Source organism: Cucurbita maxima, unplaced genomic scaffold (genome assembly GCF_002738345.1).
Source record: "Cucurbita maxima cultivar Rimu unplaced genomic scaffold, Cmax_1.0 Cma_Scf00014, whole genome shotgun sequence".
NCBI lineage: Eukaryota > Viridiplantae > Streptophyta > Magnoliopsida > Cucurbitales > Cucurbitaceae > Cucurbita > Cucurbita maxima.
Window position 1 is genome coordinate 4,478,403 of NW_019272030.1, and position 11,578 is coordinate 4,489,980.

The 11,578-nt window shown below is 39.7% G+C and overlaps 4 protein-coding genes across 4 annotated transcripts in view; 3 read left to right on the forward strand and 1 right to left on the reverse strand.

The window, feature by feature from the left end:
* LOC111489625 (biotin carboxyl carrier protein of acetyl-CoA carboxylase) overlaps positions 1-2,724 on the reverse strand; it is a 5,031-nt gene extending 2,307 nt beyond the window's left edge. Inside the window, exons 1-4 of the mRNA XM_023137940.1 lie at positions 2,507-2,724; positions 1,466-1,654; positions 630-697; positions 96-149 (exon numbers count right to left, since the gene is read on the reverse strand). Of these exons, the coding sequence (XP_022993708.1) occupies positions 96-149; positions 630-697; positions 1,466-1,654; positions 2,507-2,540 (345 nt within the window). The 5' untranslated portion in view covers positions 2,541-2,724. The remainder of the gene's footprint in view (positions 1-95; positions 150-629; positions 698-1,465; positions 1,655-2,506) is intronic.
* A 1,271-nt stretch (positions 2,725-3,995) lies between these two features.
* Positions 3,996-6,464, forward strand: LOC111489261 (laccase-12-like). The gene is made up of 6 exons (XM_023137395.1): positions 3,996-4,153; positions 4,238-4,389; positions 4,464-4,556; positions 4,650-4,801; positions 4,874-5,002; positions 5,138-6,464. The coding sequence occupies exons 1-6, from the start codon at positions 4,046-4,048 to the stop codon at positions 6,229-6,231; spliced, it is 1,728 nt and encodes a 575-aa protein (XP_022993163.1). The 5' UTR covers positions 3,996-4,045; the 3' UTR covers positions 6,232-6,464.
* Positions 6,465-7,422: 958 nt separating this feature from the next.
* On the forward strand, positions 7,423-9,649 carry LOC111489255 (dehydration-responsive element-binding protein 2C-like). The gene is made up of 2 exons (XM_023137387.1): positions 7,423-7,558; positions 8,156-9,649. The coding sequence occupies exons 1-2, from the start codon at positions 7,536-7,538 to the stop codon at positions 9,390-9,392; spliced, it is 1,260 nt and encodes a 419-aa protein (XP_022993155.1). The 5' UTR covers positions 7,423-7,535; the 3' UTR covers positions 9,393-9,649.
* An 813-nt stretch (positions 9,650-10,462) lies between these two features.
* Positions 10,463-11,397, forward strand: LOC111489258 (abscisic acid receptor PYL4-like). The gene is made up of 2 exons (XM_023137391.1): positions 10,463-10,568; positions 10,717-11,397. The coding sequence occupies exon 2, from the start codon at positions 10,727-10,729 to the stop codon at positions 11,327-11,329; it is 603 nt and encodes a 200-aa protein (XP_022993159.1). The 5' UTR covers positions 10,463-10,568; positions 10,717-10,726; the 3' UTR covers positions 11,330-11,397.
* Positions 11,398-11,578: the final 181 nt, after the last annotated feature.

An 11,578-nucleotide genomic window follows, 5' to 3' on the forward strand; every position in this document is an offset into this window, starting at 1 on the left:
AAAAAAAAAAAAAAAAAAAAAAAAAAAAAAAAAAAAAAAAAAAAAAAAAGCCTGATATTAGGTGAAGGATATACAAAATTGGAGTTTCAATAGACCTTTAGCTTTAGTTCAGCAATCTCTGTTTCATCACAAACCTCCAACACCAAAGCCTGATGATTTGAAACAGTAGATACGTCAGTTCATGTCAGAAGGATAGAACGTAAATGTTCAAAAAGGTAAAGACAAGACAATATTACAATTATAATTAGGTTTCAAGTGCAACATCCAACTTCTCAACTGTAAGAGAATAATATGAACTTCAGCAAGACATTATGAATAAACAGGCACAAGACCTACGGTTGTCCTTTGTAAAGGACTGAATAAAGCACTAAGCAAGTTACAAAAAAAATTACAGAAAGAAAAATGATAAAAGCTTTTTTTATATAATGGGATCATTCCAAGGCACTCTAATTCAGTACCAATTGCAAGGTCCATCATATGCACATATAGGCCATAAAGGAGAAGCTCATAACATATGAATTCAGTAAGTCCGGTCATACGAATTTCAGATGAAGTTATAATGTTCTAATGAAGAGGGATGCCCAAAATTAGGGGAAAAAACCGGAACAGAAGATCAAATTTAAACTCACTTCAAATCCATTAGGAAAAGTTGCATTAGCTGCAGGCTTCTTCAATACTGAACCGTCAAGTACGCTGTCTGCCAATATCAAGTTGAAGGTATAAAAGTCATTAAAGATGTAACTGGACAGCTGAATCAATGCATATCTATATTTTCAGAGCAAAATGTAAAGAACCATCACTATTAAGAGAAACAAAAGAGTAAAGTTACGCCTGAGAAACCAAAATAGTTCACCATGGATGAAATACTTTAACTACTCATGCATAATTAAGCCATCTTTGACAGGGGTATGATTTCATTCTACTCGAGTAGAATGCACATAAAATTTTCTTGGGCCAGTTATATTTTGGAGGGACAATTTTGAAATTTCCTGCATGGGTTTGTTAGAATGGGACCGATAGCCCTACAATAGGGAGCACTTTGAGGCGGAGAGAGAATTACTGTACAAGAGGGGAGATAAGCGACAAAGATTGGTAGGGAAAATTAAGTCCTGGATGTGGGAGACAGCATGACTTGAATTTCTTATCAATACGTGTCCTTAAACCAGATTGTACCTCTAGCTTTCTTCTTAATTTAGCAGAAATATAGAAATTATTTTCCCCAACCGAGCCTAAAGGTATGAGTTTATAAATTAACCAATATGATGCATATAATGATCAAACAAATTGCCACATCAGTAGCTAGCATTACAAAGCATAATATTTATGATCACATTATAGTTACTATTCTTTTTCATGCTTCCTACTACAATGGATAAGAACAGCTAACGGCTGTACAGTCAGAGGAAGAACAGAATTTAATCACGGAACTCAACCATACTGAAAATTCCACTTCAATAAAGCTTACCATTGGGTTTAGCAGTTTCAGTAACTTTGGGCACCTTTGTGCACGATAAACCTGTTCTCTTCTGGTTTGTTGGAATATGGATGGGCTTACCAAAATTTGATAATCCTTGAATGCACGACTTATTAGTATTAGACATATACATTTTACTTGGTTTCTCAATTAACTGCAGACGTGAACCACCTGAAAAATCTGGAATGGCAAAGAATAATATACACATTTTAGATGCTTATGGTGAGCGATTCCTTAAACTAATTTTTGACAAATAAAATGAAGAGAAAGAATAGAGGTTTGATGTAATTCCAAAGAAACAATGCATCCTACTCCTATCTTTGGGTTATATATCCCGGCAACAAATGGTGACAACTGACAATGAAGGCAGCAATCATCGTTGTTTCTTTTAGAAAAATACTATATATATATATATATATATATAGGAACCGTGAAAATGTTAGAATTTCAAGAACCTAATTGAAATGTAATAGCGAACCATTGTTTAAATCTTTCACCCTTGTGTTGTTCATAATCAAAGGCCGAACTGAAAGCATTATTGATAAGTCAACAAAACTAATTTGTTAAATAAGGTGTGCTGCCTGATAGGCTGTTACCATGCCAAGGCTACCTAAACTAAAGAGAATCAAGAGAGGCACATCCTCTTCTTTAAGTAATCATAAAGAATTTCGTTCAGAACACAAAGAACCGCACGAACGAAGAAAATCCTATGCCATCGATTATCGTAGCTCAAGATAACTAAACAATCAAACGAATCGCACACTAGATCCGGAACGCTACACTTATTCCATTTCCGAAATGCAAATTCACGATCGAAGAAGCTCGGCTCACTCATAATTCTATAATGCGAACTTACACTCACATTTCAAACAATCTTCTCAATCAACATCAGTAATAGCATCGGCATTCGAATTACAATTACAGAATATGAGGGAAACTTCGAAAGCCTACATCATTGTGCACCACAACAAGACAAGTGAAATGAATGAAAATTGCATACAAGCAGAGAGATAGAGAGAGAGAAAGACTTACAATGAAAGGATCGAAGCGTAGCGGAGGACTCCATAGAGGAGAGCGAAAGTAAACTCGAACGCAGCGGAGGAGGCGAAAGAAAGTCGAGCAAAAAAGAGCCTCGAAGTTATGCGGAGATATGGAGGCAAAATCGAGAGAGAAGAAAGGAGTTATACTATACTATCCAGTTGTGAGTTGAGATTTTTCTCCGTTTGAAGATGTGAAGCTTTGAAAACTCCGCCCATACTCATAGTTGCTCTGAGCTTCTTCCCTCCGTTAGTTGGGTTATTATCACATGAATGCTGTCCCACAGTTTTCAATATGCGTCCGCAGGCGGCAACTGAGATCCGACCCGCCTGTCTCGTGTTTTAAGAGCCCATTCAAACCATTGGGCTTACGATGAAACTTGAACAAATCCACAAAACCCATAATAATTGATTTTTTATTTATAAAATTAATTAACTAATGTTGGTTCCTAGTTTTATTCAAGTTTATCTTGGCTGTCACACGATCTAGTGTCTGTCTCTGATACCATTTATAACCGCTACAGTTCATCGCTAGTTGTCTTCTTTTGACTTTTTTTTCTTCAAAACGCGTTTGTTACACACTTATAACAATACTTTGTTCCCTCTTCAACTAATCTGAAAAAAAATATAATGAAAAATGTTCAACCATCGTAAAGGTTTCAAAGTTGAAAGTGTTTAAAATTAAAATGGTTTAGGATAGAAAGGGTGTTGATGAACATCCTTAGATATGGTGGAAGGTTGAGGAAAAAAAAATAGGAAAATAATAATGAAAGAGAAAAATAGAGAATAAAAGCGGTGGGGTTCTCAACTAACCATAACAACCAACGAAAATGAAGCTTTGAAGAAGCACAAAAATCAAACAACGTGGTGTAAATTAATTGTATAAAATGAATCTGAAATATGTAAGAAAAGGATTGAAGCTTCTGTTATTTGATGTTGACATAATGCATACTAGGCAGTTCAGCACAGGCTACACCCTGGTTCGTTACACTCCTTTGACTTTATAAATCTGTAACCACCAATTCCAACTTCCCCTGTGCTCTTCCGGCCACTTCTTGGTTACCTAAATATCGAAACAGTTTTATTATCTCATTATTTGGGCTCAGTGTCTAGTATCCTCACTCCACTCATTCTTCTCGTTCACCCAATATGGAATTTCACATCCACGTTGACTAATCAAAAGGAAGATCATGTCCTTTTGATATACTCAATCAATGGGTGCTGCCAACAAGTATACACATCGTAAACCCAACTCTCTGTGAAGCAAGCGTTTGAATATGAAGTCCAGTCTGAAATTCAAACACCCCAGTGGGTGTAACCACTTTTCAATTATGTTGAACTATCTGTTTTCCCCTCTTCTTAATCTCAATCTTTCCCTTTTGTTCAATATCAATACCTAATCTGCCAAACTCAAACAACTTCATTTTCTTTTTTTCCTATATAAACTCAGCTCCCCACCCTTCTCTTCCAATCCATCGTTGCCTTTTTCTTCTTAATTACGATAAAAACACATTGGGGTTTGTGCTAATCAGCTATGGTGGCTGGATCATCGCTCACTCCCAATTGGTTTGCCGTTTTGCTTCTGTTTGCTTCGGCAGCCTTGTCCTTGGCCCACCCACAAACACATCGCCATCAATTTGTTGTATGTTTTTCTTTCCTTCGTTTGGGTTCTGCTCCTTTACTTTCTTCCATTGCTGTTTTTAATATTAAGAACTAAACAATGCAGATTCAAGCCACGCCAGTGAAGAGGCTGTGCAAAACCCACAATGCCATTACCGTGAACGGGCAGTTCCCGGGGCCGACCTTGGAGGTCAACAATGGCGATACTCTCATCGTTACTGTCATCAACAAGGCCAAATACAACGTCACAATTCACTGGTAACTCCTTCAAGAGATTTGTTTTAATATATTCGATTCGACTAAGATAATAATTATTGTTGTTGCAATTGTAGGCATGGGATTAGGCAGCTTAGAACTGGGTGGGCGGATGGACCGGAGTTCGTGACTCAGTGTCCAATCCGACCCGGAGGAAGCTATACTTACAGGTAGAGATAACTCGAAATGATATAATATAAGACTTAGCTTAACTTATAACTAAAAAGATTTAATTTTTGTAACATTATGAATGAATAATGCAGATTTACGGTACAAGGACAAGAAGGGACTCTATGGTGGCATGCTCATAGCTCATGGCTTCGGGCCACTGTTTATGGCGCCTTGATCATCCGCCCTAGACGTGGAGATTCCTTCCCTTTCCCCAAACCGAACCGCGAAGCAATACTTCTAATGGGTAATTAATCACTTTTATTATTTCCTAATTGGTCTTAATCTTTATTATAATCTCTCTTTTGACGATTATTAGGCGAATGGTGGGATGCAAACCCCATTGACGTGGTGCGACAGGCCACAAGAACAGGAGCAGCTCCTAATGTCTCCGATGCTTACACTTTCAATGGTCAACCCGGTGACTTTTACAAGTGCTCTAGCAAAGGTAGCTAAATATATAACAATTTTCAGTTGGGTCTGCTAGGAATCACAAAAATATTGTACACTTCGAACCTAAATTAGTCGAGGACAATCCTGGGCAGGGTCATGACCGATGACACTCTGTTTAATGATTATGCAGATACCGTAGTCGTGAATATAGACTCTGGCGAGACCAATCTGCTCAGGGTGGTGAACTCTGCCCTGAACCAGGCGCTATTTTTTACGGTGGCTAATCACAAACTGACGGTGGTCGGAGCCGACGCCTCGTACACAAAGCCCTTCACCACCTCTGTTCTGATGCTGGGCCCGGGCCAAACCACCGACGTTTTAATCTCCGGCAACCAGGTCCCCAACCGGTACTACATAGCGGCACGTGCGTACCAAAGCGCCCAAAACGCACCGTTTGGGAATACCACCACCACGGCCATTCTCAGCTACAAATCTGCCCCTTGCGCCGCCAAGAAAGGGTGCGCGTCGATCAAACCGATCATGCCATCCCTCCCTGCATACAACGACACCGCCACCGTCACAGCCTTCAGCAAGAAATTCCGCAGCCCAAGACCGGTCCCAGTCCCGACCAAAATCGACGAGAGTCTGTTCTTCACCATCGGTTTAGGACTCAACAATTGCCCACGTAATTTCAAATCGAGCCAATGCCAAGGCCCCAACGGTACTCGTTTCACGGCCAGCATGAACAACGTGTCCTTTGTTCTTCCTTCGAATATCTCAATTCTTCAAGCCTTCCAACAGAGGATTCCCGGCGTAGTCACCCCTGATTTTCCAGCTAACCCACCGGTGAAATTCGATTACACCGGTAACGTCAGCCAGTCACTTTTTCAACCGGTTCCCGGTACTAAAGGGTACAGATTGAAATACGGGTCGAGAGTACAAGTTGTGTTGCAGGACACTAGTATCGTAACCCCCGAAAATCACCCGATCCATCTCCATGGCTACGATTTTTACATCATCGCCGAGGGATTCGGAAATTTCAACCCGAAAACCGATACTAAAAAATTCAACCTCGTTGACCCTCCTCTTAGAAACACGGTGGCCGTCCCCACCAATGGTTGGGCCGTCATCCGATTCGTCGCCGACAATCCAGGTGCTTGGATAATGCACTGTCACTTGGACGTGCATATCACGTGGGGACTGGCGATGGTGTTTCTGGTGGATAACGGAGTCGGACAGTTGCAGTCGATAGAAGCTCCCCCGCCGGATCTCCCGATATGCTAAGCTCACCAAAGCACCAATTTTTGCATACCAATTTAAAGGGCTTTCCTTTTATTATTATAATAATCCTTCAAATTCGAATTAGTTTGTGAATTTTTCTTTATTGGTATTGTTTCCCCTGCATTGGGGGCATAGCATATGCTCTGTTTCACTGTTCTCTTGTATTTTGTTTTTTTCATAAGATATAGTTTGAAATTCAAATTGATATTCGATATGGAATCAATCTATGAACGAAAGTATATGAAATTCCAATATTCAGCAAAAATATCTGAAATTAGACTATGATTTCTCTAATTAAATGCGGCGGCCGAAATGGCGGAAGTTTTAACACTCCTCAACGTAGTTCAATTCGCCACACCATCGATGCCATAAAGAAAATGCTATGTTTACACATCAACCTTCGGAAATGTCATGTAATAGCTCGACGTGGCATTGACTGAACTATACAACGTGGTCCAATCAATTAGCGCAGCGTGGCACGGAATATAATCCAGCTCAAAAATAAGGGCATCATGTTCTGTTGCTAATGGGAGACTATCGTATACACGTACCAACCCACGTGCCGGATGTCGAGGGCATAAGCCCACTTTTACGGGAAAGCTAAACCTTTATATAATAGATTAATATTAGATTATAAGTTTTTGTTTATTTGTTTATTTGTAAAGGTATTTAATAATAATCTTTCGTATATTTAGATTTTATCAAATTAATTTATCTATTACATAATTTAAAACTTAATAATAAATACATTAAAAAAGCAAATTTAAACAAATTATTTAAACTTTTGTTGAGATTATACGTATGATTAGAAAAACAAAAATAAAAATAAAAATAAAAACGGATGATCATTTAACGTTATATGTACCTGTCCAACGCGTGTACGAGTACTTAAAATTTTATTTTCCGTTTCATTTTACGCATTCCCGTCAAGTATACAATTACTCGGCAAGGAAGAGGGAGACCCTTGAGGTCGGGAAACTTCTGGTGCCACGTGCCAGCTGTCAAGATTTATAAAGAGCCACGAAGCGACTAGGAAATCGCCACGTGGACATTATTTTATTAATCCTGAGGCTGAGGATAAATATCAGAAGCATCTAGAGAAGGCTATAAATACCTTTCTCCTCCATTTTCAAGGGAGATTTTAATACTTGTGGATTCCAAAAACAACTTATCTTCTTCGTTCAGAACAATTTTCAGCAGCGAAACTAGCTTAACAAAAGAGGAAAAGAAAAAAGGAAAAAGGTTCAGAGAATTTGCAGAAAAGAAGAGAAGAAATTGCGTGCTTCGAGAGGTGTTCTTCATCTCGTATGACACCAGAGACGATCGAGAGGTTGGTTTCTTCAAATTTCCTTTTCATTGTTTGTAATTATTCGTGTTCTTCTTCTTCTTCTAGTGTCTAGTTGAGTGTGGAATTAATACTTGATTTGCTGCTTTCCTGCATCGAATTGCAATCTCGAATTCTGATTTTGAGTCCTTGAGATTGTTTTTCGGGGTTTATCAATTTGGACGCGGAGTTGCTTAGAAATTAGGTCTCCGGCTTATTCTGGGAGTTTCTTTCTTTCTTCCTCCTCATCAATATTCTACAAAATGTGTCGATTTTAGGAACATCTATATCCCTTCTCTTTCCTTGTTTTAATATTGTTTCAATACTATGGGCTCAAGGAATCTGTGGGTTTTATTTTACTTCTTTTTTCGCCTGATTACCTGGGGCTCAAGAAATTCGAGGGTTTTAATCACACGAAACGCTCTACTTACTTTTTTCATTTCTAGGAAGTTGCAATTGTCTGGGGGCGAACTCATATTTTCACTTGCTAAGCAATCGGCACACTGTTCTCTGATTTCTTCGATTTCAGTTGAAAGTTGTCAAGAAAATGGGTCTCAGTGATCAATATTCTGATGCAATTTCTTTACCTACCAATTCCATTAGGAAGAGGAAGTCACGGAGTAGACGGGATCGATCGACCGTGGCTGAGACGCTCGCTAAGTGGAAAGCTTATAATGAATGTGCTGATTCCTGTAATGATGAAGACAAGCCAATTCGTAAAGCTCCAGCAAAAGGGTCTAAGAAGGGATGTATGAAAGGCAAAGGAGGACCCTTAAATTCACAATGCAAATATAGAGGTGTGAGGCAGAGGACATGGGGCAAATGGGTTGCAGAGATCCGTGAACCCAACAGAGGGAGTAGGCTATGGCTTGGTACCTTCCCGACAGCCATTGAAGCTGCTCTTGCCTACGACGAGGCTGCAAGGACGATGTACGGCGAGACTGCTCGTTTGAACCTTCCCAACATTAAAAACAGAGGGCAGCTACGGGGGATTCTTTTGGAGGATTACTTGGGGCTGCGGAACTCCGATTCTTCAACCGCTACTTCCACATGTTCTGGATCGACAATCACGACGTCGAACCAATCTGAGGTCTGTGTGCCTGAGGAGTTCGCACTGTGGCCACCCTCAGACATTAAGATTGAAGATGGAGAAGGCGAGTCGAGGACCTGGGATCACTCCGGTCATGCTCCGACTACGATGTGCTTAGAGAAGCCAGTGAAGCATGAAGATGTGGAAGCTAAATATCTCGAGCATCACAATAATCAAACAGTTCTACCGGATACTGAGTTACCTAGTTGGGATCATCTGCAGAATTTTCAAATGGACGTGATGTTTGAGCCGAGAATTGGCGATCAGGCCGATGACACTGCGAAGCCAATGAGCATGGAGAAGAAGCAAGTGAAAAATGAAGATAACGATGCTAAACATCTTGATCAGAGAAATGATCAGACAGTCTCATCAGGGACCGAGATTCCTGGTGTGGATGACTTGCAAAACTTCCAAATGGATGAAATGTTCGATGTGGACGAGCTTCTAGGCCTGATAAATAGTGATTGCTTGTATGATCCAAGCATCTTGCAGGGCAATGTAGATGGTTTTAACAGCACAGCACCTTCCCAAGTCAGCGATCACGGGTCTGAGAAGGCATCAAGTTTGTCATATCAGTTCCAGAACCCCGACGCGAAGCTGCTCGGAAGCCTCCAACACATGGAGCAATCTCCGGCGAATGTCGACTGCAGATTTGATTTCTTGAAGCAGGGGAGGGAGGAGGATGTGAATGCTGCAGCAGATGAGTACATAAGATACCTGAATTATGAGATGGATGATATGGGATTTTGAAGAAAAGTTGTGACAGATTAGTAGTTAGAAAAAGAACAAACTTTCTGACCGCTTTGTATCTCTGTTGTGTAAAATATGTTAGTATTTGAAGCTGACAGATTCTCCATAGGTTTTAGTTTGGAGAATATGCAAGTCCCTTCTGATCTTGGGAATCCGTCACTGAGATATTTATAGTTACCATCACTTAGATCTAACTAGCTTATTTCAATGAGTTCAATAAAATTTTGGCTGCATGGCAGTTCGTCGATTCCAAATTATGTTGTCCTGGTTTTCCCCTTGGTTCTGTATTTAGTTCTTCATCCCTCATCGAATTTGGTTCTGGTTTTCCTCTTTTTTTCTGATCTAAATAAAAGAAAGGACAAGTTGTCGGGCAACTTGGACATAGGATGCACCGCGATGCTACCTTTTTCTAACACTTAGTTTCAACTCTTGGGCAACCAACTATAAACATATAATAGCAGCCATTTGATTTCATTCGTTGGCAAAGAAAAAAAAATGATTTTTAACATACTGAATTTGAAAAATTATTAATGGATCAAATACTTCTTTGCATGTTGCAATGTTAAGTCGAGGTCGAGGTCGATGTCGAAAGACAAGTTCAGTTATTGAGAAATTTAGAGAAGGTTTCGTACCCTGCATCGTTCTTTCTCTCTACAACCAATATGGGACCTCACATTTATACACTTAATTTTTTTTAATTTATACATTTGATAAGGACGAGATGGTGGCTGATTAGTCCAAATCCAATTTTATATTTTATATTGTATTTTCTTAATCTAGTGGAGAAAGAAAAACGGAAGATGTGCCTGCATTTCTTTATTAATTAATTGCTTATTGTCATTATAAATACGGAAACTATTATCTAATAATGGAGATAATTTTAATACGAGGGTATCTTTCTTACAAAAACGTCATTAATTAATATCCAATGCTTATTTACATATTATTTTAATTTCTCTAAACTTCCATAATTGGTGCTCATATTCAACATTAAAATATTTGATATATCATTTGGACATTCTGTATACTATTTTTTGAAATAGAAAAGATCGTAAGTTGCTAATAAGTTGAAGTTTGAATTAGAAATATGGTGGATTTAATTGCAGACGGATTCCAAACAAGGGCTTGCAAGTTGCCCATCCCACTTGCAATTCCACGCAACGGCAGCAGCTAAAAGTAAGTTGCTAATAACAGCAAATTTGCCCCCAACTGGATCTCATCGATTCTATTTTACACTTAAATGCCGCTAAACCGAACCCATTATGCATTATATATCACCTCTTTCTTCTCTAATTTATTTGTTTCTGAATCCTTGACCTCTCAGACGATTAAACATGCCGTCGTCTCTTCAATTCTACCGCCGCACCGCCACTTTCAATTGTCATCGCGCATCCATTAACCCAAAACCCCACTTCGTTCTGCCGCCGTGCACGGTCGCCGACCACAACCATGTGGTGGCGTCCCACCAGTGCGGTTCCGTCGTGGTGCAGACCATCGACGCTCCGGTGGCTGTGGTTTGGTCGTTGGTTCGGCGGTTCGACAGCCCACAAACGTACAAGCAGTTTCTAAAGAGCTGCCGAATCATCGAGGGGGACGGCGAAACGGTTGGAACGGTCCGTGAGGTGCATGTGGTGTCGGGTCTGCCAGCGCTGTCGAGTAAAGAGCGGTTGGAGATTATAGACCACGAAAAGCACGTGCTGAGCTTCAGCATCGTGGGAGGTGACCACCGGTTGAAAAACTACCGGTCGGTGACGAGCCTACACGTGTCAGCGGGAGGCGGAGGAACGGTGGTGGTGGAGTCGTACGTGGTGGATGTGCCGCCTGGAAATACAAAGGAAGAAACTTGCGTGTTCGTGAATACGATTGTGCGGTGCAATTTACGGTCGTTGGCTCAATTATCAGAGAACACTGCCAAAACAAAAACGAAAAACGTATAAAATAGGCATTATAATTCTTAATTTGTTTTTTTGTTCTTTACTTTTTGAAATTTATGGAAAAAAATTATGCCCCTTTTTTGTTATTACGTGAAAAATGAAAATGTAAATTCATATATATATTCATACTTGGATCGGATATGGAATACCGCAATTTTCTTCAATTTCCTATGAAATTGTGAAAATATGAATAAATATAGAAATAAATGAAGTGAAATAATTAAGGGTAAAAAGAAATACCAAAAAATTTGG

Excerpts from the sequence above, each read along its gene's own strand:
- LOC111489261 (XM_023137395.1), top strand. The coding sequence starts at position 4,046 with ATGGTGGCTGGATCATCGCTCACTCCCAATTGGTTTGCCGTTTTGCTT. Across the intron at positions 4,390-4,463 it reads TACAACGTCACAATTCACTG|GCATGGGATTAGGCAGCTTA; the intron begins GTAACTCCTTCA and ends TTGCAATTGTAG. Across the intron at positions 4,802-4,873 it reads CGAAGCAATACTTCTAATGG|GCGAATGGTGGGATGCAAAC; the intron begins GTAATTAATCAC and ends GACGATTATTAG.
- LOC111489255 (XM_023137387.1), top strand. The coding sequence starts at position 7,536 with ATGACACCAGAGACGATCGAGAG. Across the intron at positions 7,559-8,155 it reads ACACCAGAGACGATCGAGAG|GAAGAGGAAGTCACGGAGTA; the intron begins GTTGGTTTCTTC and ends CAATTCCATTAG.
- LOC111489258 (XM_023137391.1), top strand. The coding sequence starts at position 10,727 with ATGCCGTCGTCTCTTCAATTCTACCGCCGCACCGCCACTTTCAATTGT.